This window comes from Oncorhynchus tshawytscha, linkage group LG10 (genome assembly GCF_018296145.1).
Source record: "Oncorhynchus tshawytscha isolate Ot180627B linkage group LG10, Otsh_v2.0, whole genome shotgun sequence".
NCBI classification, from domain to species: Eukaryota; Metazoa; Chordata; class Actinopteri; order Salmoniformes; family Salmonidae; genus Oncorhynchus; species Oncorhynchus tshawytscha.
The window spans coordinates 33,679,216-33,704,427 of record NC_056438.1 but is presented as its reverse complement, the minus strand read 5'-3'; the positions used below and the strand labels follow the sequence as shown (position 1 = coordinate 33,704,427).

The 25,212-nt window shown below is 42.6% G+C and overlaps 1 protein-coding gene across 1 annotated transcript in view; it reads right to left on the bottom strand.

The window, feature by feature from the left end:
* LOC112261057 (NACHT and WD repeat domain-containing protein 2) overlaps nucleotides 1–15,953 on the bottom strand; it is an 83,370-nt gene extending 67,417 nt beyond the window's left edge. Inside the window, exon 1 of the mRNA XM_024436410.1 lies at nucleotides 15,777–15,953. Within this exon, the coding sequence (XP_024292178.1) occupies nucleotides 15,777–15,927 (151 nt within the window). The 5' untranslated portion in view covers nucleotides 15,928–15,953. The remainder of the gene's footprint in view (nucleotides 1–15,776) is intronic.
* Nucleotides 15,954–25,212: the final 9,259 nt, after the last annotated feature.

Below are 25,212 nucleotides of genomic sequence, written 5' to 3'. Positions count from 1 at the left end.
TTCCTCTTCCTCTTCATCTCTTCCTTGCTCAAAGAATTACACTGGACTTTATGCAAACTGGAAACCACATTTCCTGAGGCCTAATTTATTGTAGCTGGGAATTTTAACAATGCAAATCTGAGGAAACGGTACCGAAGTTCTACCAACATATTGACTGTAGTACTTGTGCAGGGAAAACTTTAGACCACTGCTACTCAACTTTTCTAAATGGCTACAAGGCCCTCCCCCTGCCCTCCCTTCTGCAAATCTGATCATGACTCCATTTTGCTCCTCCCTTCCTATAGGCAGGCTCTCAAACAGGAAGTACCCGTGCTAAGGTCTATTCAATGCTGGACTGACCAATTGGAATCCATGCTTCGAGATTGTTTTGATCACACGGAATTGTATATCTTCTGGGTAGCCTCTGAGAATAACATTGACGAATACACGGATACGGTGACTGAGTTCAACAGGAAACGTATAGGAGATGTTGTTCCCACTGTGACTATTAAAGCCTACCCAAACCAGAAACCGTGGATAGATGGCAGCATTTGTGCAAAACTTGAAAGCGCGAACCACCGCATTTAACCATGTCAAGGTGACTGGGAATATGGCCAAATACAAATAGTGTAGTTAATCCCTCTGTAAGGCAATCAAACATGTCAAACATCAGTACAGAGAGAAGGTGGAGTCGCAATTTAACGGCTTAGACAGGGTGGGATCTATGGACTACAAAGGGAAAACTAGCCACATCGCGGACACAGATGTCTTGCTTCCGGACAACCTAAACACCTTCTTCGCCTGCTTTGAGAATAACACAGTGCCACCGACACCGGCCCGCTACCGAGGACTGTGGGCTCTCTTTCTCCGTGGCCAACGTGAGTAAGACATTTAAGCATGTTAACCCTCTCAAGGCTGCCTGCCCAGAAGGCATCCCTAGCCACGTCGTCAGAGCATAAGCAGACCAGCTGGCTGGAGTGTTTACAGAATTCAATCTCTCCCTATCCCAGTCTGCTGTCCCCACTTGCTTCAAAATATCCACCATTGTTCCGGTACCAAAGAAAGCTAACTGGTAACTGAACTGAAGGTAGCTGAACTATTTGACTATCACCCCGTAGCACTCACTTCTGTCATCATAAAGTGCTTTGAGAAGCTAGTTTAGAATCAAATCATGTCTATCTTACCTGACACCCTAGACCCACTTCAATTTGCTTACCGCCTCAATAGATCCACTGACGATGCAATCGCCATCACACTGCACCCATCTGGACAAGATGAATACCTATGTAGGAATGCTGGTCATTGAATATATCTCAGCATTCAACATCATAGTACCCCCCTCCAAGCTCATCATTAAGCTCGGGGACCTGGGTCTGTACCCCGCCCTGTGCAGCTGGGTCCTGGACTTCCTGACTGGCCGCCCCCAGGTGGTGAAGGTAGGAAACAACACCTCTACTTCACTGATCCTCAACACAGAGTTCCCACAAGGTTGTGTGCTCAGCCCCCTAATGTACTCACAGTTAACCCATGACCGCATGGCCACGCACGCCTCCGACTCAATCATCAAGTTTGTAGATGGCACAACAGTAGTAGGCCTGATTATCAACAATGACAGGCTAAAAGGAGGAGGTGAGGGCCCTGGGAGAGTGGTGCCAGGAAAATAACCTCTCACTCAACCACAACAAAACAAAGGAGCTGATCATGGATTTCAGGAAACAGCAGAGGGAGCACCCCCCTATCCACATCGACACGACCGCAGTGGAGAAGGTGGAAAGCTTCAAATTCCTCGGCGTACACATCACTGATGATCTGAAATGGTCCCCCCACACAGACAGTGTGGTGAAGGGTGCTGAAGAAATTTGGCTTGGCCCCTAATTTGGCTTGGCCTCTAAGCATCCTGTCAGGCTGTATCACTGCCTGCACTGCCTACAACCGCAGGGCTCCAGAGGGTGGTGCAGTCTGCCCAACACATCACCGGAGGAAAACTACCTGTCCTCCAGGACACCTACAGCACCCGATGTCACAGGAAGGCCAAAAAGATCAGCAAGGACATCAACCACCCGAGCCCATGGCCTATCATCCACATGAGAGAGAGGATGTGTCCGATAAACCAAGTCTCTCGGCAAGGCCGACAGCAATGTGACAATGAGGCCATGGTCAATAACAACGACATCCCTGTCACGCTGGTATAAAGGATTTTGGAGACAGGCGCAGGAATACACAATAAGGGTTTTTAATACACCCAAAACAAACACGTATTAAAAAACACTGGGCTATACCCAAACAAAAGAGGGTAAACCTCATTGAATGACACGGGACAATACCCATAATACTTACATACACATGTACACACACACACACACATACATACACACATGCATACATATATATATATATAATGCCAAACAGTGTTGAAAAACATTCAGAACTCAGTGTACAGCATATGTTTATTTATTTTTACATTTTAAACATTCTTAGCCAGTGGCCCAGTTCATAAACCCAATGTTTCAGCAAAGAATATTAGTCATGGGACACTGTCAATCACACTGGCACATTCTATAGGGTAGCATCACATATAGTGAATGTACAGCATAGTAAATGTACTGCTACAAAGGAGTGAAAGAAACATGCTACAGGCAATATGCTGTACATATCACCATGTGTTGCAATATGTCCTGAGCAGTATTTATACTTTAAGTATAAATACTTTAAAGTACTACTTAAGTAGTTTTTTGGGCTATCTGTACATTACATGACTATTTATATTTTTGTCAACTTTTACTTTTACTCCACTACATTTCTAGAGAAAATGAATGCACTTTTACTCCATACATTTCCCCTGACACCCAAAAGTATGTGTTACATTTCTAAAGTGCAGGACAGGAAAATGGTCAAATTCACACACATCCCTACTGTCTCTGATCTGGTGGACTCACTAAACACAAATGTTTAGTTTGTAAATTATATCTAGGTATTTGAGTGTGCCCCTAGCTAACCTTAAATAATAAATTATCATGTTGTCTGATTTGCTTAATATAAGGAATGTGAAATTATATACACTTTGACTTTGGGTACTTAAGTATAGACCAATAACATTTACTTTTGATAGTGTCTTGCAAAAGTATTCATCTCCCTTGGCGTTTTTTCTATATTGTTGCATTACAACCTGTAATTTAAATAGATTTTTGCGGGGATTTCATGTAATGGACATACATAAAATAGCGTGAATTGGTGAAGCGAAATAAAAAAATACAAAGAATCAAACGGAAAAGTGTTGTTTTCATATGTATTCACCCCCTTTGCAATGAAGCCCCTAAATAAGATCTGGTGCAACCAATTAACTTCAGAAGTGACATAATTAGGTAAATAAAGTCCACCTGTGTGCAATCTAAGTGTCAAATAAACTGTTACATGATCTCAGTGTATACAGTGCCTTGCGAGAGTATTCGGCCCCCTTGAACTTTGTGACCTTTTGCCACATTTCAGGCTTCAAACATAAAGATATAAAACTGTATTTTTTTGTGAAGAATCAACAACAAGTGGGACACAATCATGAAGTGGAACGACATTTATTGGATATTTCAAACTTTTTTAACAAATCAAAAACTGAAAAATTGGGCGAGCAAAATTATTCAGCCCCTTTACTTTCAGTGCAGCAAACTCTCTCCAGAAGTTCAGTGAGGATCTCTGAATGATCCAATGTTGACCTAAATGACTAATGATGATAAATACAATCCACCTGTGTGTAATCAAGTCTCCGTATGAATGCACCTGCACTGTGATAGTCTCAGAGGTCCGTTAAAAGCGCAGAGAGCATCATGAAGAACAAGGAACACACCAGGCTGGTCCGAGATACTGTTGTGAAGAAGTTTAAAGCCGGATTTGGATACAAAAAGATTTCCCAAGCTTTAAACATCCCAAGGAGCACGGTGCAAGCGATAATATTGAAATGGAAGGAGTATCAGACCACTGCAAATCTACCAAGACCTGGCCGTCCCTCTAAACGTTCAGCTCATACAAGGAGAAGACTGATCAGAGATGCAGCCAAGAGGCCCATGATCACTCTGGATGAACTGCAGAGATCTACAGCTGAGGTGGGAGACTCTGTCCATAGGACAACAATCAGTCGTATATTGCACAAATCTGGCCTTTATGGAAGAGTGGCAACAAGAAAGCCATTTCTTAAAGATATCCATAAAAAGTGTCGTTTAAAGTTTGCCACAAGCCACCTGGGAGACACACCAAACATGTGGAAGAAGGTGCTCTGGTCAGATGAAACCAAAATTGAACTTTTTGGCAACAATGCAAAACGTTATGTTTGGCGTAAAAGCAACACAGCTCATCACCCTGAACACACCATCCCCACTGTCAAACATGGTGGTGGCAGCATCATGGTTTGGGCCTGCTTTTCTTCAGCAGGGACAGGGAAGATGGTTAAAATTGATGGGAAGATGGATGGAGCCAAATACAGGCCCATTCTGGAAGAAAACCTGATGGAGTCTGCAAAAGACCTGAGACTGGGACGGAGATTTGTCTTCCAACAAGACAATGATCCAAAACATAAAGCAAAATCTACAATGGAATGGTTCAAAAATAAACATATCCAGGTGTTAGAATGGCCAAGTCAAAGTCCAGACCTGAATCCAATCGAGAATCTGTGGAAAGAACTGAAAACTGCTGTTCACAAATGCTCTCCATCCAACCTCACTGAGCTCGAGCTGGTTTGCAAGGAGGAATGGGAAAAAATTTCAGTCTCTCGATGTGCAAAACTGATAGCGACATACCCCAAGCGACTTAACAGCTGTAATCGCAGCAAAAGGTGGCGCTACAAAGTATTAACTTAAGGGGGCTGAATAATTTTGCACGCCCAATTTTTCAGTTTTTGATGTGTTAAAAAAGTTTGAAATATCCAATAAATGTCGTTCCACTTCTTGATTGTGTCCCACTTGTTGTTGATTCTTCACAAAAAAATACAGTTTTATATCTTTATGTTTGAAGCCTGAAATGTGGCAAAAGGTCGCAAAGTTCAAGGGGGCCGAATACTTTCGCAAGGCACTGTATATACCTGTTCTGAAAGCCCCCAGAGTCTGTAACACCAATAAGCAAGGGGCACCACCAAGCAATCGGCACCATGAAGACCAAGGAGCTCTCCAAACAGGTCAGGGACAAAGTTGTGGATAAGTACAGATCAAGGTTGGGTTATAAAAAAATATTTCAAAATTGAACATACCACAGAGCACCATTAAATCCATTATTGGAAAATTGAAAGAACATAGCACCGCAACAAACCGGCCAAGAGAGGGCCGCCCACCAAAACTCACAAACCAGGCAAGGAGGGCATTAATCAGAGAGGCAACAAAGAGATCAAAGATAAGCTCCGCTGTGGAGCTTTGTAGCTCCATCAGGGTTAGGACCACTTTAAGCCATACACTCTACAAAGCTGGGCTTTACGAGTGGCCATAAAAAAGCCATTGGAAACTGGTCAGAATTGAAGGAATGATGGATGGCGCTAAATACAGGGAAATTCTTGAGGGAATTTCCAGAGATTTGAGACTGGAACGGAGGTTTATACCTTCCAGCAGGACAATGACTCTAAGCATACTGCTAAAGCAACACTCAAGTGGTTTAAGGCAAAACATTTAAATATCTTGGACTGGCCTAGTCAAAGTCCAGACCTCAATCCAATTGAGAATCTGTGGCATGACTTAAAGATTGCTGTACACCAGCAGAACCCATCCTAATTGACAGATCTGGAGCAGTTTTGCATTGAAGAATTGGCAAAAATCCCACTGGCTAGATGACAGGCGTCCCGTAAACGGGACAGTTGTAATTCATGCAGCGCTGTGTGTCACGATCGCAGATTTTAGAGAAACAACAAATGTCGGTACATATAAGTGTCTTATATCGTCTAAAAGCTTAAATTCTTGGTAATATAACTGCACTGTCCAATTTACAGTAAAATGTTGCTGCTAACCTTATGCGACAGCAAGCCTTTTCCTTTTTGACAACAATTATAAGACTATGGAGAGTTATGAAGTTATGAAAACTGGGTGTTTTGCAAATGTTGAACTTATAATATGCCACTAATACTTGGAAAGCTAAATCAAAGTCCAAGTATACAGATGTGACGATATTCTTGCAGAAAAATGTAATGTGAATGTAAATGTCTCCTTCACGATTTACCCAAATGTACCTGGGTGACTTCACACTAACTGTCATGTAGTTTGCTCATACTTCAAGTTATTACTTTGCACATACACTGCTGTCATCTTGTGGGCACTATCGGAATTACAACCAGAGTGATGGCTAGATTTGTGACCTTTCTGTTGCATTTGATTGATGGTCTAACAGATCTATTGTTATATTATCCTACATTACAATCACATTTACACAAACTTCAAAGTGTTTCCTTTCAAATGGTAGCAATAATATGCATATCCTTGCTTCAAGGCCTGAGCTAGAGGCAGTTAGATTTGGACATGTCGTTTAGGTGAAAATTGAAAAAAAGGGGGCTATCCCAAATAAGATTTATATTGACATACCCTGAGTGACTTCCAGCTGTAATTGCTGCAAAAGGTGGCTCTACAAAGTATTGACTTTGGGAGTGGGTGAATAGTTCTGCACACTCAAGTTTTCTGACGTGAGACTATAGGACGAGCTAAATGCCTTCTGTGCTCGCTTTGAGGCAAGCAACACTGAACCATGCATGGGAGAACCAGTTGTTTCAGACAACTGTGATCACGCTACCCGTAGCCGATGTGAGCAAGACATTTAAACAGGCTAACTTTTACAAGGCCACAGGGCCAGATGGATTACTAGGATGCGTACTCAGGGCATGCGCTGGCAAGTTTCTTCACTAACATGTTCAACCTTTCTCTGACCCAGTCTGTAAAAGCTACATGTTGAGCAGACCACCACATCTGTAGCTATGAAATGCTTTGAAAGGCTGGTTATGGCTCCCACCAACACCATCATCCCAGACCCACTCTAATTCGCATACCGCCCAACAGATCCACAGATGACGCAATCTTAATCACTCCACACGGCCCTTTCCCACCTGGACAAAAAGGAACACCTATGTGAGAATGCTGTTAATTGACTACAGCTCAGCAATCAACAACATAATGCCCACAAAGCTCATCGGTCAGCTAAGGACCCTGGGACTAAACACCTCCCTATGCAACTGGTGCCTGGACTTCCTGACAGGCCGCCCCAGATGGTAAGGGTAGGCAACAACACATCTGCCACACTGATCCTCAACATTAGGGACCCTCAGGGGTGCATGCTTAGTCCCCTCCTGTACTCCCTGGACACCCACGACTGCGTGGCCAAGCATGACTCCAACACCATAATTAAGTTTGCTGTTGACACAACAGTGGTTGGCCTGATCACCGACAACAATGAGACAGCCTATAGAGAGGAGGTCAGAGACCTGGTAGTGTAGTGCCAGGATATCAACCTCTCTCTCAGTATGAGCAAGACGAAGGAGCTGATTGTGGACTATAGAAAATGGAGGGCCAAACAGGCTTCCATTAACATTGACGGGACTGAAGTGGACAGGGTAGAGAGTTTCAAGTTCCTTGGTGGCCTCATGACCAACAAACTAATTATGGTCCGAACACACCAAGACAGTTGTGAAGAGGGAAATACTTTTTAAGGAGACTTAAAAGATTTGCCACGGGTCCTCAGATCCTCAAATAATTCTACAGCTGCACCATCGAGAGCATCCTGACGGGTTGCCGCCTGGTATTGCAACTGCTCGGCATCTGACCGTAAGGCGCTACAGAGGGTAGAGCGTCCGGCCCAGTACATCACTGGGCCAAGCTTCCTGACATCCAGGAACTATATACTAGGCATTTCAGAGGAAGGCCCCAAAAAATTGTCCAGTCACCCAAGTCCAGACTGTTCTCTCTGCTACCGCCCGGCAAGCGGTACAGGACGGCCAAGTCTAGGTCCAAAAGGCTCCATAATAGCGTCTACCCCCAAGCCATAAGACTTCTGAACAACTAATCAAATGGCCACCCGGACTTAGATTGACTCCCCCCACCCCTTTGTTTTCACACTGCTGCTACTCGCTGTTTTATCTATGCATAGTTACTTTATAAATTACCTTGACTAACTTGTACCGCTGCACATTGACTCGGTACCGGTACCCCCTTTATTTAAAAAACAAAACAATAATTTCACCTTTATTTAACCAGATAGGCTAGTTGAGAACAAGTTCTCATTTGCAACTGAGACCTGGCAATATACACTGCTCAAAAAAATAAAGGGAACACTTAAACACAATATAACTCCAAGTCGATCACACTTCTGTGAAATCAAACTGTCCACTTAGGAAGCAACACTGATTGACAATAAATTTCTCATGCTGTTGTGCAAATGGAATAGACAACAGGTGGAAATTATAGGCAATTAGCAAGACACCCCCAATGAAGGAGTGGTTCTGCAGGTGATGACCACAGACCACTTCTCAGTTCCTATGCTTCCTGGCTGATGTTTTGGTCACTTTTGAATGCTTGCGGGGCTTTCACTCTAGTGGTAGCATGAGACGGAGTCTACAACCCACACAAGTGGCTCAGGTAGTGCAGCTCATCCAGGAAGGCACATCAATGCGAGCTGTGGCAAGAAGGTTTGCTGTGTCTGTCAGCATAGTGTCCAGAGCATGGAGGCGCTACCAGGAGACAGGCCAGTACATCAGGACACGTGGAGGAGGCTGTAGGAGGGCAACAACCCAGCAGCAGGACCGCTACCTCCGCCTTTGTGCACGGAGGAGCAGGAGGAGCACTGCCAGAGCCCTGCAAAATGAGCTCCAGCAGGCCACAAATGTGTATGTGTTTGCTCAAATGGTCAGAAACAGACTCCATGAGGGTTCGCCAGTGGCACCCTGTACTCTTCACAGATGAAAGCAGGTTCACACTGAGCACATGTGACAGACGTGACAGAGTCTGGAGACGCCGTGGAGAACGTTCTGCTGCCTGCAACATCCTCCAGCATGACCGGTTTGGCGGTGGGTCAGTCATGGTGTGGGGTGGCATTTCTTTGGGGGGCCGCACAGCCCTCCATGTGTTCGCCTGCCTGCCATTAGGTACCGAGATGAGATCCTCAGACCCCTTGTGAGACCATATGCTGGTGAGGTTGGCCCTGGGTTCCTCCTAATGCAAGACATGTGGCTGGAGTGTGTCAGCAGTTCCTGCAAGAGGAAGGCATTGATGCTATGGACTGGCCTGCCCGTTTCCCAGAGCTGAATCCAAGTGAGCAAATCTGGGACATCATGTCTCGCTCCATCCACCAACGCCACGTTGCACCACAGACGGTCCAGGAGTTGGCGGATGCTTTAGTCCAGGTCTGGGAGGAGATCCCTCAGGAGACCATCCGGCACCTCATCAGGAGCATGCCCAGGCAGTGTAGGGAGGTCATACAGGCATGTGGAGGCCACACACACTACTTAGCCTCATTCTGACTTGTTTTAAGGACATTACATCAAAGTTGGATCAGCCTGTAGTGTGTTTTCCACTTTAATTTTGAGTGTGACTCCAAATCCAGACCTCCATGGATTGATACATTTGATTTCCATTGATCATTTTTGTGTGATTTTGTTGTCAGCACATTCAACTATGTAAAGAAAAACTATTTCATAAGAATATTTCATTCATTCAGATCTAGGATGTGTTATTTTAGTGTTCCCTTTATTTTTTGAGCAGTGTATATAGCCTCATTATTGTTATGTACATTTCCTGTTACTTTTTAATTGATTCATTTTTTAAAAACTTTAGTTTATTTAGTAAATATTTTATTACAAACAGTTCAAGTTTAATAACTTGAACTGCATTGTTGTTTAAGGGCTTGTAAGTAAGCATTTCACAGTAAGGTTTACACCTGTTGTATTCGGAGCATGTGACAAATACAATTTGATATGAAATACAACTCAACAGCACAGTTCACACTGCCAATATATACTTGCCACATAACAGCATCTGATGCTCATTTCTAATTGATTGTATGCAGTTTGTTTTGCTGTCATATAAAAGGTCAACATGGCCGAAATATTAATTCTTTGGAAAAGCGAGACCTGTGCCTTTTCCTTTCATGATAACACAACAGGGAAAGTAGCACACTTTAAACTCTAATGCTAGTCATAAAATCACAACACCAAAACAAGGTATCTTGGTCCTCATCGTATCTATGCTTTAATTACCTCTGGAAAGATACAGGTAGATAGGTCTCTACAGGTTCATTTACGCTCAGAAAATCTGTCCCTCAGTAACAGTAGATCAGTTAAGTGGCAGCAAGGTGCCAAAATCGCCTGAGAAGAGTCTCACTGGTATTGGGCTTTAGCACCAGGCTTCAGTAGAGGTGGGAGAAAAGGACGCCCTAGTGCACACCAGAGAGCGAGAGAGAGAGATATTAAATAAGATTGGAAATGGCCCAGGCTGTAACATTCTCACTGGCTTTATAGATTTCACAGTTAAACCTCTGACATGATTGACGATGATAGCCAGATCTGAAGGAGGAAGAGAAAAAGAAAGGATGGAGGGAGAATGAGAGGGAAGTGAAGGCTAGATAGACAGAGAGAGACAGAGGAAAGACGAAGAGAGGATTGGACAGAGAATCTAAACCAGAGAAAGTGACAGTGAAAGAGAAAATATATATACAGAGAGGAAAGTTCGAGACCTTGAATAGTCTAACTAAAAAGCATGTTTAAACTACAAAAAAAATGAAATCCAGGTTTAAATGGATATAGATATAGTGTGTATGTGGAGGAATAGATCACTTTATGCATTGTATCCCAAGGGGAACCACGCTCGAGCTTGCATACACATAGCTGTCTAATAACGCCACCAATGCTTTAAGACACCCAAGGCATCGTCTATGGAGATAATATGGAGCTAAAAACTAGATTTATTTTATTGAGTAAAAACTTGCATACACATGCACACGTAGCAACACCTATACACGCACACACACAACGTCTAATGGCTGTAGATATTGGGAAGAAGATTAATTGCCATAGCCTTTTCTTCAGCATACAGCTGTCTGGGAAGTGACGGAGAGATAAGGGGGTGTTTTTAATTTATCAGGAAAAGTAGCCATGGCAGATTATGCAAACACACACCCACATGCGCACACACACACAGGCACGCACACACACACACAGGTTGAGCAGTGCACTGCTCTGAAAATAAAAATGAATGCCCAGCCTGAAGTCCGAATGATTCATTAGCAAGATTGTAAGATTGTGACAAAACTCTGTTCACCACAATTTGAATTTTGTCTTTCAGCAAACTCATCTCGGCTTCAATGTTTTAATGTGCACATACCCTACATACCAGTGGAGGCTGCTGAGGGGAGAATGGCTAATAATAATGGCTGGAATGGAGTAAATGGAATGGTATCAAAAACATGTTTTTTTATGTGTTCATCCATATTATGAGCCGTCCTCCCCTCAGCAGCCTCCACTGCTACATACAATGAGTCCTTTTAAAGGGACATTTTAAAAGGTACATACATTTTTCTACTTTGAAATTAATGATTTAACCATTGATTCTTGAACTCCTGAATCCCAGATTGCCCCTTAAAGTAGTGGCAGACACATTGTTGCAGTGGTAGGTAAGAGACTTCTTAAAGGCAGAATCATCAATAAGAGAGTGAGAAGATGGTCTATGGTCTTTGACTATACTAGTCTCGGCAGTGACAGTATGGTGCATTATAGGCTACAGCCACAACCAGACAGAGAGCACATAAACCTGTGATGCCCAGACACAGTAAAAAACGCAGTGATACTGTTATGATACTGTACTTATCTCTGGGAAAGTATGAGGCACACCATATTTAAAAGATCATCTCTTCCTTAGTGCACACTATATCTGAAGTGATTTTGTTTCCCTAGTGTGCCTGATCTTTTAAGATCACTTTTCCCTCAGTCATAAGGCTGACATAGTAGATGTAATTAAGAGTTGTAACATGTCAGGTTAACGAAATTATAATACGGCATATTGCATGCAGGGTTCAAGTGTCAAGAGAAAGTGTGTAGCCTAATTGTCTGAATATTAAAATAATTGAATGGGTATGAGACAACAACAAAAGCTCATCTAGTTATGATCGGACACCTGATATTAAAAACACCTGGCGGTACCCAGGTGTAGGCAATCATATATTTATTCCAGCTTTGCCATGGTTATGTCAAACCACTGTAACTCAATGTAGTGCATGAATTGCGCCCTCTAGAGCCCATAGTGGAACAGCACTGCACCTGCACTGCAGGGTATTACTGTATTATTTCTGGAAAAACACTTTCCAGTCCATAAGAGGAGCTGTTCATGTGGTGCTGGTCACAGATACTGAAGGAGTTCATTCAGAATCAGAAGGCCTGAAGCTCTTTCTTTCTTTTCTTTTATTTCAATGTGGAGGCTAGATCCATGCAGCCGTATCAGGAATTCACAATAAAGTGTCTAGTTCTGTATGCTGTAACGTGATATAACTATTTGGTTGTAGGGTAACAGTTTGTCAACAGTGTGTCAATATCTTTCCTTAAACAGTGTCAAATGTACAGCCATACAAAGACATAATTTTCCATCCATTCATATTGGACCTCTGATTCCTAAGCATCTTTAGAGATACTGTACATGCTCTTCCTAATAACATTTGCATGTTGCCCACAACTAATGATTCTATGAGCTACGTGGCAAATTAAGTCTACTATGTGTGCCATTGGATATGGATAAAACCGGTACAAAATAAGAGGAATTTTAGGTCATTTGATCACTCCATTGACATTTATTGTATTTTCAGGGGAATCATGCATGATTGGTTCTGTTTTTGTCTATGGGTGTGCCATCCTCCCTCTCTCCCGCTTTCCCTCAATCCCACCCTCCATCTTTGCCCTCTCTGTGTTTGTGTCTTACACTACACCTCTTGCCTATTTTTACCCCCCTCCCCTAGACTGTATTCAAACAGAGCAACTCTGCAAGAGAATGCCTGCACTTCTCGACCCGTTGCCAGGATAAAGTGACTAAGGGGTTAGTTGAAATCGGTGGGCGGGCACAATTTTGGGGGGTTCTTTCATTGGAATTATATTGAATTCTGCTTTATATCACGCTATACCACAATAAACATAAAGTTCAAATACCAAGTGCTTTTGACCAAGAAGTGGCAGGTTTGCACGAAATCTACACTCAGTCTCTTCACCTCTGTCCTGCTGACCTACTGTACTGTTCACCAGATATTGCTGGAGATTTGTACTTCCATAAGGTCGTTTTTTTCTGGGAGCTGGTGGTGCATCAGTGCCAGCTGGCACTGTACTGTTCCCAAATGGCTTTAAACTCGCTGTCACACCTCAGCTTCTCGACCTACTGCAACGCACTGCAGAACACTTTGACTCCAGCATAAAGATCCGTTGCTTTTGACTGGAGTAATTATTTTGGAGGTTCAAGAAGACTGAGGATTATGTGCACCAGGGTGGCTGTAGACTTAAACTGCCTTCAGCAGCCCTGTAGCCTCAGCCTGGTCTCATAGACTAGACATAACGTTGTAAATGTAAATCTGGGACACTGAAATTAGTATGATACACTACGTGACCATAAGTATGTGAACACCTGCTCATCAAACATCTCATTCCAAAATCATGGGTATTAATATGGAGTTGGTCTCCCCTTTGCTGCTAAAAGAGCCTCCACTCTTCTGGGAAAGCTTTCCACAGATGTTGGAACATTGGAACATTGCTGTTGGAACATTTCCAATCAGCCACAAGAGAATTAATGAGGTCAGGCTGGCTCGTAGTCAACATTCCAATTCATCTCAAAGGTGTTCGATGGGGTTGAGGTCATGGTTCTGTGCAGGCCAGTCAAGTTCTTCAACACCGATCTCAACAAACCATTTCTATATGGACTCGCTTTGTGCATGGGGGCATTGTCATGCTGAAACAGGAAACGGCCTTCCCCAAACTGTTGCCTCAAAGTTGGAGTCACAGAATTGTCTAGAATGTCATTGAATATTGTAGCGTTAAGATTTTCCTTCACTGGAACTAAGGGGCCTAGCCCGAACCATGAAAAACAGCCCCAGACCATTATTCCTCTTCCACCTAACTTTGCAGTTGGCACTATGCATTGGGGGCAGGTAGCATTCTCCTAGCATCCTCCAAATCCAGATTGACCCGTCGGACTGCCAATTGGTGAATTTATCGCTCCAGAGAATGCGTTTCGACTGCTCCAGAGTCCAATGGTGGCGAGCTTTACATCACTCCAGCCAACACTGACTTGTTGGAAAGGTGGCATCCTAAGACGGTGCCACGTTGAAAGTCACTGAGTTCTAAGGCCATTCGACCGCCAATGTTTGTCTATGGAGATTGCATGGCTGTGTGCTCGATTTTATAAACCAGTCAGCAACGGGCGTGGCTGAACTAGCCAAATCCACTGAAGGGGTGTATACATGATTTTGTATATATAGTGTATGTTACCTATGGTAAGGTTACATAAGACAGATGTTTACTTAAAATAAGGTGGTTGGTCGGGCTGGATGGGTTGACATATAACGCGAACATCTAGCAACCCAAAACTTGCAGGTTCGAATCTCATCACTGACAACTTTAGCATTTTAGCTAATTAGCAACTTTTCAACTACTTAGCATGTCAGCTAACCCTTCTCCTAACCTTAACCATTTTAGCTAACCCTTTCCCTAAACCTATAACCCAACTCCTAAACTTAACCCTAACCCCTAGCCTAGCTAACGTTATCCAGCTAGCTAACGTTAGCCACCTAGCTAGAATTCATCACATAATATATGTTTAGAAAATTCAACATATATTGTATAAGAATATTAATATTAACAATATTAATATATTGTATATTTTGCAAATTCGTAACATATAATACGAATAGCAATTCATAACATATCATACAAAATGGGTGATGGACATCCACAAATGAATTACATACCATATCTGGGACATATCATACTAAATGGAGTGTCTCAGATTTACATGCAGAATAATATGAAATGCTCTGAGACCAGGTTGATGGCCCAGAGTCTTACTTCTGTGTTGTACAATGCTGTCACAACCCACCTATCCACCCCATAGCCTAGTGCATCATTGACGTTTTCTCACACACCTTAGGGAGTATCCTTACCTCAAAGTATCTCTGACATTGCTTGAGACTAACCTGAATAACAATTAAAATAGCACTTCAAAACAAAGTGACGCATTATAATTGACTATTGACCCATTATGACCATCATTGACTGAATGGTAGACACCTAGAATACTACAAGCATAATCTCGGTCTACCCTCTTTCGTTGAGTGGCTTGTGACTGTCTACTGCTCTGGTGCGCGTCCTAAGTGAATTGAACAAGGCTATTGTGATAGTTGAACCGTTCCGGACCATTCCATATCACACCCTGTGCTTTCCTCAATACATTAGTCAAGGATAGGGCTGGTAGAGCATTGTTATATGTCACTCTCCTGTCCTGTCATTTGTATGGACTCTTACGATTGGGGAAACAAATTACAGACCTACATATCCCCTCGTTCAATGCACCTTTTTTCTCTAGAACTGGAAAGATCTGACATAAATCTTTGAAATTAGATAAATAAAATGTCCTTATGAGCGGTGTGAAATCTACATCAATCTGTATGTCTGTAATTGCACTGATTTGGGTAGGCCTATCATTGCTTGTGCGTAATATAGGCCTAAAATACGAAGCAACCCACTTTTCTGCAGATTGGGTCATCAATTTAAAAGTTACTCCATGAGTCATCCAAGGACTCGCACATTTGTTCCCTGGCCAGAACCGTCTTACCATCAGGGTTGGCGCAGATGAAAACCCGGACACTCCTGCCAGTGGGGACATGGTGCTGCGGCAGTGCGAGGACATTGCCACTGATGGCTGCCCTGCGGAGCGACGATTCCCGCAGACAGGGCTGCCTGCTCCCCACTCCAGAGGGCCACATGGGTGGCGACTTCCAGCGTAACTGAAACCAGGTACACACAGACAGGTCTTTAGTGCCTTCTAAAGGGGTTATCAGTGGCTACACACAGACAAGAATGCATGCACACACATGCATGCACACACAAATCAAGTTGGGATGGATCTGCCAAGTCGTAGAAAAAGGCAACCCCAAAAAAGACCCATATAATAATCCCATGCTTGCTTTTTCATTCAGTCATAGGAATGTTGCATTACAAATCGCATTACTGTCACGTTTACATGCACAACTTTAAATAATTTCCTTGGCTATTATAGCTAAGCATGTTAATCATCATACCATAATGTGAAATACACAAACAAATGACAAGACAGAACAAAAAGCAAACAATGGGGAAGCATCGGGAGCAATCCCACCCAGAGAAGATGCTTATAGAGGGAGAGAGGTGTGTGTGGGGGGGGTGAAACAGCAGTAAATTGTTGTTCAGTCTGGGGAATATCTTAAGTCGCTTTTTCCACAGAGTTGATGTATCCTGAGATCTGTGTTTCACAGACAGCCTGCAAAACAGACAATGAAACACGGCAAAGTTGGGAAGTCCTAATATCAAAATGTAAATCCTTTTTCATATTTATCATGAAAATAAATACTCAATCACTGAATCACTGCGTTCAGTGGACTTGACTGCTGCGGGTGAGGAGGCTGCGGATACACACTACAACACTTCTCGATCCTCACATTTTTCATTCTCTTCATTTCGAAAATATCCAACCGTGGATTCTTGAGAATCAACAGAGACGGTAAAAACGCCCATCTAGAGTTTTCTTCACCGAGAGTCTGCCCCTGGAGAAACAGCAGCCGGTTTGCAAAGAGCAGCGCTCAGCATCTCATTGCGAGCGAGCACTGGTTTTCTGGGCATTCTGGGGTCAGTCTGGGCTGGAGAGTTTTCCAAATACCGTCTGTTCATCTTTCTCTTTCTTTATCTCGCTATTTCCCTCTCTCTTCCGGTTCCTTCAGTGGTCCTCACCGTTCACTATCCGGAAAGAATTATACAAATGTCTATGGACCGCTTGGTCAATGAGTGAGTGTGTGACATGGGTGTTTCACTCCTTTTCTCTCTATTGGAGGAGCCAGTCGATGTGAACGTTTCACGGGAGGAGGGATTTAGTTGGCATTAATTATTTTATCGATAAATGTACCTCTCTTCTGCAGCCCCCTGTTATTTGCTCTGGAAGTTAAGTGCATTTGATTTCTCCTAAATATAGCCTAAATGATTACAGTGCTGTTCTGCCATATATCCTTAAATCCCAGAGTTTAAAGAAAAAGCAACCATTTCCTTGAATTAATTCCAATTCATTAGAACGTAACACCTTTAAATATAACAACACACCCTATTTGAACTTCATGAGTAATTGATAGGTGCACTTTTTGTACACATATTTATGAAATTAATATGTAGACTAACCATGATATTTAGGAATACAGTCATTGCATTAATCACATTATTTAAAATCAATAATTCAACACGCATCATGTTTTCAGATTCAGGCCTACTGCTCTCGAGGATCATCGGTGTGAATTTATGCCAGTGTGTGTCTATTCCTGGGGCCCCTCGGCTTGCACCATGAGCCTTCCGTTTATAAACTTCTTCAGGCTAGGGTCTATTTTTCTCCACTTCCTGTCTGACTGACATGCCCAAAGTAAACTGCCTGTTACTCAGGCCCAGAAGCCAGGATATGCATATAATTGGTACCATTGGATAGAAAACACTTTGAAGTCTGTAGAAATGTTAAAGTAATGTATGAGACTACAACACAATTGATATGGTAGGAGAAAATCCACAGAAAAGCTTGTTTCTTCCCAAACGAGTACGAATTTTGAGTTTTGGTACTGGAAATCAGTCTGTGTGCGTGTGCGACAAAGAGGACGCGCACTTGCTAATTTTACTTTTCTATTGAACATACTTCTTTCCGCATGAAATATTCTAGTTTAATTACATTTTAGGGTATCTGAGGACTAGTTAAAAACGTAGTTTGACTTCTTTTAAAGTTTAGTGGTAGCTTTTGGGATTCCTTTCTCTGCAGGTTGAATGAGTGGATTACTCAAATCGACGGCGCCGACTAAACAGACTTTTTGGGATATAAAGAAGGAATTTATCTGACAAAAAGACCATGCATGTTGTAGCTGGGACCCTTGGGATGGCAAATCAGAAGAAGAATTTCAAAAAGTGAATATTTAATCGCTATTTGTGATTTTACGAAGCTGGTTGAAAATTGTATTGATGTGGGGCATCGTCCTCAAACAATTGCATGGCATGCTTTCACTGTAAAGCCTATTGTAAATCGGACAATGCCGTTAGATTAACAAGAAATTAAGCTTTTTTTTTCTTTCACCGGAAGTTGTCGACAGGTGTCTCGCTGACAGGATGCCTAGACCTAATTAAGAGTATATTGATGCATCCGTACTTCAATCTAAATCACAAATCTGTCAGTCACAGACATATCAGTTTGAATGGGCTGCGTTTTAATCCATGGCATCCGCTTATGTCACCCTTCCGCATCTGCGGTGGAAGGTGGCCGAGCTACAGCAGTTTTTGTCAAACCATGAGACATCTCAAAAATACAAAGGGGAGACTCTCACGAACACAATGGTGTTCTTCAAGTGTCATGGGACTCATCTGAAGGTAACCCATACAAATTAATGAAATTATGGAAGCAGTTTTGTGTCAACAAAGATAACAGGTTAAATATGTGTAAAAATAAATACAAATAAAAATCGATACATATATATATATACATACAGTACCAGTCAATAGTTTGGACACACCTACTCATTCAAGGGTTTTTCTTTATTTTGACTATACCAAGAGTGTGCAAAGGTGTCAGCAAGGCAAAGGGTGGAACTTTGAAGAATCTCAAATATAAAATACAATGTAGAAAATAGTAAAAATAAAGAAAAACTCTGGAATTAGTAGGTGTGTCCAAACTTTTGACTGGTACTTTACATTTTACATTTTGATACGATACGTTACGTTTTGCTAAGGAGAAATGCTCACAAGACAGATCGATACGTTACGTTTTGCTAAGGAGAAATGCTCACAAGACAGATACAAATACATTTGTACACAACATTTTTGCGAAATAAGCTTTTGTACATATGTAAAATCTCTGGGATCTTTTATTTCAGCTCACAGCTACCCCCCTACTTTTTTCAATTTCCGCCTGAAGACATACCCAAATCTAACGGCCTGTAGCTCAGGCCCAGGACCAAGGATATGCATATTATTGGTTTCATTTGAAGGAAAACACACTGAAGTTTGTGTAAATGTGAATTGAATGTAGGAGAATATAACACACTAGATCTGGTTTAGATAATACAATGAAAAAAACCATACATTTTTTAATTGTTATTGATGTATTATCATCTTTAAATGAACAAGACAAAACAAACATTCAGATAGGATGATGTGGACAATTTCAGTGAAAAACATAAGAGGGCAACAGTACTTGTGCAAAGTTTCAGAATGATAACTTCCCAAATGAATGTGCTATACATGACATTTATCATGAAGTCACCCAGGTGTCCCACACAAGTAGCCCAAATGTACCCAAGTGGCCAAATTGGTGAAGTTATACATTTTGAACGGAATAACTATATACAAAATACCAAAATGATATTCTAACACCCCCCACCCAAAAAAAGTGAGAAAAAACATTTAAAAAAAATACACTTACAAAATAACACTTTCAATATTTGGAAGACCCTCAGTCCTCTACACAATATTGTGCTGCTGATGCCAGGTGCCATAGCACATCCATGCCTGAAGAAATACATTTGGGCAGATGAACAGCACTTGTGGCAGGAGCTGGATGAACCAGCTTCAGTGGGGGATGGACACTGGGGGCTCCCATTCGGAGTCATTGTCACCGTGAAAGAAAATTTTCAGTTAGAATAGCTTCACATATGAGCCCTGTATCAACAGGTATGATAAACAGATATATATAGAGTAATATATAGAGTACATGGAACATAAGGTTGAATATATTATTATAGACCTGCTGAGGTCCTACTGTCTCATTTATATTATGACAGACCAGCTAGATCTATTGTCTATTTTATATTATGACCTTTCAGCTATATCTACTGTCTCTATTATATTATGACAGACCAGCTAAATCTACTGTCTTTATTATATTACAACAGACCAGCTGTATCTACTGTCTCCATTTCACTTTGGCCATTGTTGTGGGCCTGCCCTCCCCTCAACAAACTCAAATAGGCTATTTCATGTGGGGGTGGGGTGGGGTGGAGCGGCAGACACACGCATCTCGGCCATGCACCTTCTAATCCACAATATGTATATATACACACACAAACATAGGCTATGGGTCATAAACATACATACAAACATACCCCCACCCACAGTGTATAGCCAACGTGTACTTTACACATTTCATTACATTACAAATTTAAAAAAAAAATCACAAATAATATTTTATATTATTAATTTCAAACAACGGCATTAGCATGAGCAGAACTTACCAGTCCAAAACGATGTCCTCTCCGTTCAAAAAATATTCCTCAATTTGGGAATCGCTAAATGAATCGTCCTCCAACAATCTTTGTCTCACTTTTCCAATCAATTTCTTCTAAAATTGTGTGTACATCTGTATATCTAGACTTAGTTTTAGGTTTCCCTGACTTAGGCTCCATGCTGATTGATATATAAACAGCTGAAGATGCGCTTTACCAGAAAAATGCTGTGCGTAACATGCGTGGCTCCTTCCGGTATGAATCTTCAATGGCGAATGACCCTCTTTACGCCGGAGTTTACTACATGGGTTGGTCTTCCAACACATAAACATTACATATTGCCGTTTTCCTCAGCTCATTGGCTATCTACCCAGCTAGATTTCAAGACGATCAGTGGTTATTGGGTTAGAATACAATTTGTTGTCTTCAAATCGATTTATTTTAGTCAATACGTCCCGCGAAATGACCCATCAGGTTTGTGTTACAAACATACCAGTTGATTGCAATGAAACCAAACATGACTGGAAAATCAAATCAAAATCAAATCAAATCAAATTTTATTTGTCACATACACATGGTTAGCAGATGTTAATGCGAGTGTAGTGAAATGCTTGTGCTTCTAGTTCCGACAATGCAGTAATAACCAACAAGTAATCTAACTAGCAATTCCAAAACTACTGTCTTATACACACAAGTGTAAGGGGATAAAGAATATATACATAAAGATATATGAATGAGTGATGGTACAGAGCGGCATAGGCAAGATACAGTGGATGGTATCGAGTACAGTATATACATATGAGATGAGTATGTAAACAAAGTGGCATAGTTAAAGTGGCTAGTGATACATGTATTACATAAAGATGCAGTAGATGATATAGAGTACAGTATATACGTATACATATGAGATGAATAATGTAGGGTATGTAAACATTATATTAGGTAGCATTGTTTAAAGTCGCTAGTGATATATTTTACATCATTTCCCATCAATTCCCATTATTAACGTGGCTGGAGTTGAGTCAGTGTGTTGGCAGCAGCCACTCAATGTTAGTGGTGGCTGTTTAACAGTCAGATTTTTATTTTATTTTATTTTGCCTTTATTTTACTAGGCAAGTCAGTTAAGAACAAATTCTTATTTTCAATGACGGCCTAGGAACAGTGGGTTAATTGCCTGTTCAGGGGCAGAACGACAGATTTGTACCTTGTCAGCTAGGGGATTTGAACTTGCAGCCTTCCGATTACGAGGCTACCCTGCCGCCCCGGCCTTGAGATAGAAGCTGTTTTTCAGTCTCTCGGTCCCAGCTTTGATGCACCTGTACTGACCTCGCCTTCTGGATGATAGCGGGGTGAACAGGCAGTGGCTCGGGTGGTTGTTGTCCTTGATGATCTTTATGGCCTTCCTGTAACATCGGGTGGTGTAGGTGTCCTGGAGGGCAGGTAGTTTGCCCCCTGTGATGCGTTGTGCAGACCTCACTACCCTCTGGAGAGCCTTACGGTTGTGGGTGGAGCAGTTGCCGTACCAGGTGGTGATACAGCCTGCCAGGATGCTCTCGATTGTGCATCTGTAGAAGTTTGTGAGTGCTTTTGGTGACAAGCCAAATTTCTTCAGCCTCCTGAGGTTGAAGAGGCGCTGCTGCGCCTTCTTCACGATGCTGTCCGTGTGGGTGGACCAATTCAGTTTGTCTGTGATGTGTATGCCGAGGAACTTAAAACTTTCTACCCTCTCCACTACTGTTCCATCGATGTGGATAGGGGGGTGTTCCCTCTACTGTTTCCTGAAGTCCACAATCATCTCCTTAGTTTTGTTGACGTTGAGTGTGAGGTTATTTTCCTGACACCACACTCCGAGGGCCCTCACCTCCTCCCTGTAGGCCATCTCGTCGTTGTTGGTAATCAAGCCTACCACTGTTGTGTCGTCCGCAAACTTGATGATTGAGTTGGAGGCGTGCGTGGCCACGCAGTCGTGGGTGAACAGGGAGTACAGGAGAGGGCTCAGAACGCACCCTTGTGGGGCCCAAGTGTTGAGGATCAGCGGGGTGGAGATGTTACCTACCCTCACCACCTGGGGGCGGCCCGTCAGGAAGTCCAGTACCCAGTTGCACAGGGTGGGGTCGAGACCCAGGGTATCGAGCTTGGAGGGTACTATGGTGTTAAATGCCGAGCTGTAGTCGATGAACAGCATTCTCACATGTATTCCTCTTGTCCAGGTGGGTTAGGGCAGTGTGCACTGTGGTTGAGATTGCATCGTCTGTGGACCTATTTGGGCGGTAAGCAAATTGGAGTGGGTCTAGGGTGTCAGGTAGGGTGGAGGTGATATGGTCCTTGACTAGTCTCTCAAAGCACTTCATGATGATGGAAGTGAGTGGTACGAGGTAGTCGTTTAGCTCAGTTACCTTAGCTTTCTTGGGAACAGGAACAATAGTGGCCCTCTTGAAGCATGTGGGAACAGCAGACTGGGATAGGGATTGATTGAATATGTCCGTAAACACACCAGCCAGCTGGTCTGCGCATGCTCTGAGGGCGCGGCTGGGGATGCCGTCTGGGTCTGCAGCCTTGCGAGGGTTAACACGTTTAAATGTTTTACTGACCTCGGCTGCAGTGAAGGAGAGGCCGCATGTTTTGGTTGCAGGCCGTGTCAGTGGCACTGTATTGTCCTCAAAGCGGGCAAACAAGTTATTTAGTCTGCCTGGGAGCAAGACATCCGGGTCCGTGACGGGGCTGGTTTTCTTTTTGTAATCCGTGATTGACTGTAGACCCTGCCACATACCTCGTGTCTGAGCCGTTGAATTGAGATTCTACTTTGTCTCTATACTGAAAAGTCACATTTAGTGTTTGTATTTACATCGAATGTGTCGTTGAAAATGGAATGAGATGGAATTCACGACACAAGCGGTTCACAAAATGTTTCCTGTTTGGCTATAAAAATTGATTTTATCAAACAAAAGACAGTTCATTGTGTAACAATGAGCATTGGGTTTGCAAACAGAGGAAGATCGTCAAAGGTAAACAATTTATTTTATTGCAATTTGTGATGTTACGCCTGTGCTGGTTGAAATAGTTTTTTTTAAATGGGGCTTTGTTCTCAGATAATCGCATCGTATTCTTTCGCAGTAAATCCTTTTTTAAATCTGACAACGCAGTTGGATTTGCAAGATTCTAGGCTTTCGACCCATGTGAGACACTTATTTTCATGAATGTTTAATATAGCTATTTATTTAGCGATCACCGTATGTTGTCGAATTTAATCCTGCTAACAGGTTCGGTGCGCAGAGAGGTTAAACATGGGACCAACACTTTACATGATTGCAAAAGGGAAAAGGTGAAAACATTTCCTGATTAAAGATGCAATAAAACTGAGTTTCTGGAGCATCAGCATTTGTGAGTTCGATTACAGGCTCAAAATGGCCAGAAACAAAGTACTTTCTTAGGAAACACGTCAGTCTATTCTTGTTCTGATAAATGAATGCTTTTCCATGCGAGAAATTGTCAAGAAACTGAAGATCTGTTACGCACACCTCTTGGAGGGAACGCAACACCCTGCTACACTCAACTCCCCTTGAAATGAAAGAAGTATGTGACTGCAGGTGCGGGTAAGGATGACAGAGGCCGAATATATTACAGTTTACAGGGAATTTATTTTCTTCACACAGCAATTTGGGGAAAAGGGTCTGGATGGAACCAAAGCAAAGAAAGTCAAAGTTAAAGAGCCCCCTCTCCTACCTACCTACCTACCTACCTACCCACAACTTACCTAACTAGCACCAACTGGCGCACTAACCAAAATACAGGGGATGGTCTGCCCAGGTCTTACGTAGTGTGCATTGACATAGTATGCACTACGGGTATATGTAGGCCTGCAGGCCTCTTGCCTAAGCACTCCCAAGGTGCCTTCCTCTTCCCCCCTGGGAACAAAAACAGAATAATACAAACTTAAAGTGAACAATTTCACTAATCAAAAACACAGCCCTATGGCATATGCAAAAGCCAGCAGGACCGGCTACAAAACACTTTACAAAAATTCATACAGACCAACAATGAAACACAAAACATACCAAGAAGCTCTCTCTTCCTAACAAAGGAACTCTGGCTTTTAAAGCTGCAGAAGGAGTCGGTAATTGAAAGCAGCTGTATCTCCTGACGAGAGGGCGGGGTCAGAGCTCCAATCATCAATGGGGCCGACCAATCAGCTGCTTTGGACTTCAGGAAGCTTTTCCCTGAAATGCACACATAAACACATACGAACCCACAACAACACAGAAACTGGGGAACGTAACACGCCCACCCCAAAACATGCAAACTTCCAGTTTGCAATAACAAAAACCATCACCAGTTACTAAACCCGTAATAGAGTGTCGGCAACCACATTCGCCAAACCCTTCACATATTGAATCTGTACATTGTATCCTTGTACAATCAGAGCCCACCGTATGAGGCGGCGGTTCTGATTGTACATTAGCTTCAAAAACACCAAGGGATTATGGTCCATGACCAATACAGGCAAGGCACTGGAGCCCACATATACTTCAAAAAACTGTAAGGCAAAAAATTTTAGCCAGTGTCTCTTGTTCAATGGTGGAGTACCTTGACTGACGGAGTTGACCTTACGGGAGAAGAAACTGAGCCGATCCACTACAAGAAAACCACACCCACCCCCACTATACTATACTATCGACCTCCAACTTAAAAGGTTTGTCAAAGTTGGGGGCGGCAATCACTGGGGCACAACAAAGTAGCGCTTTGGCGGACTCAAAAGCATAGTTACAGTCCTGGGACCAC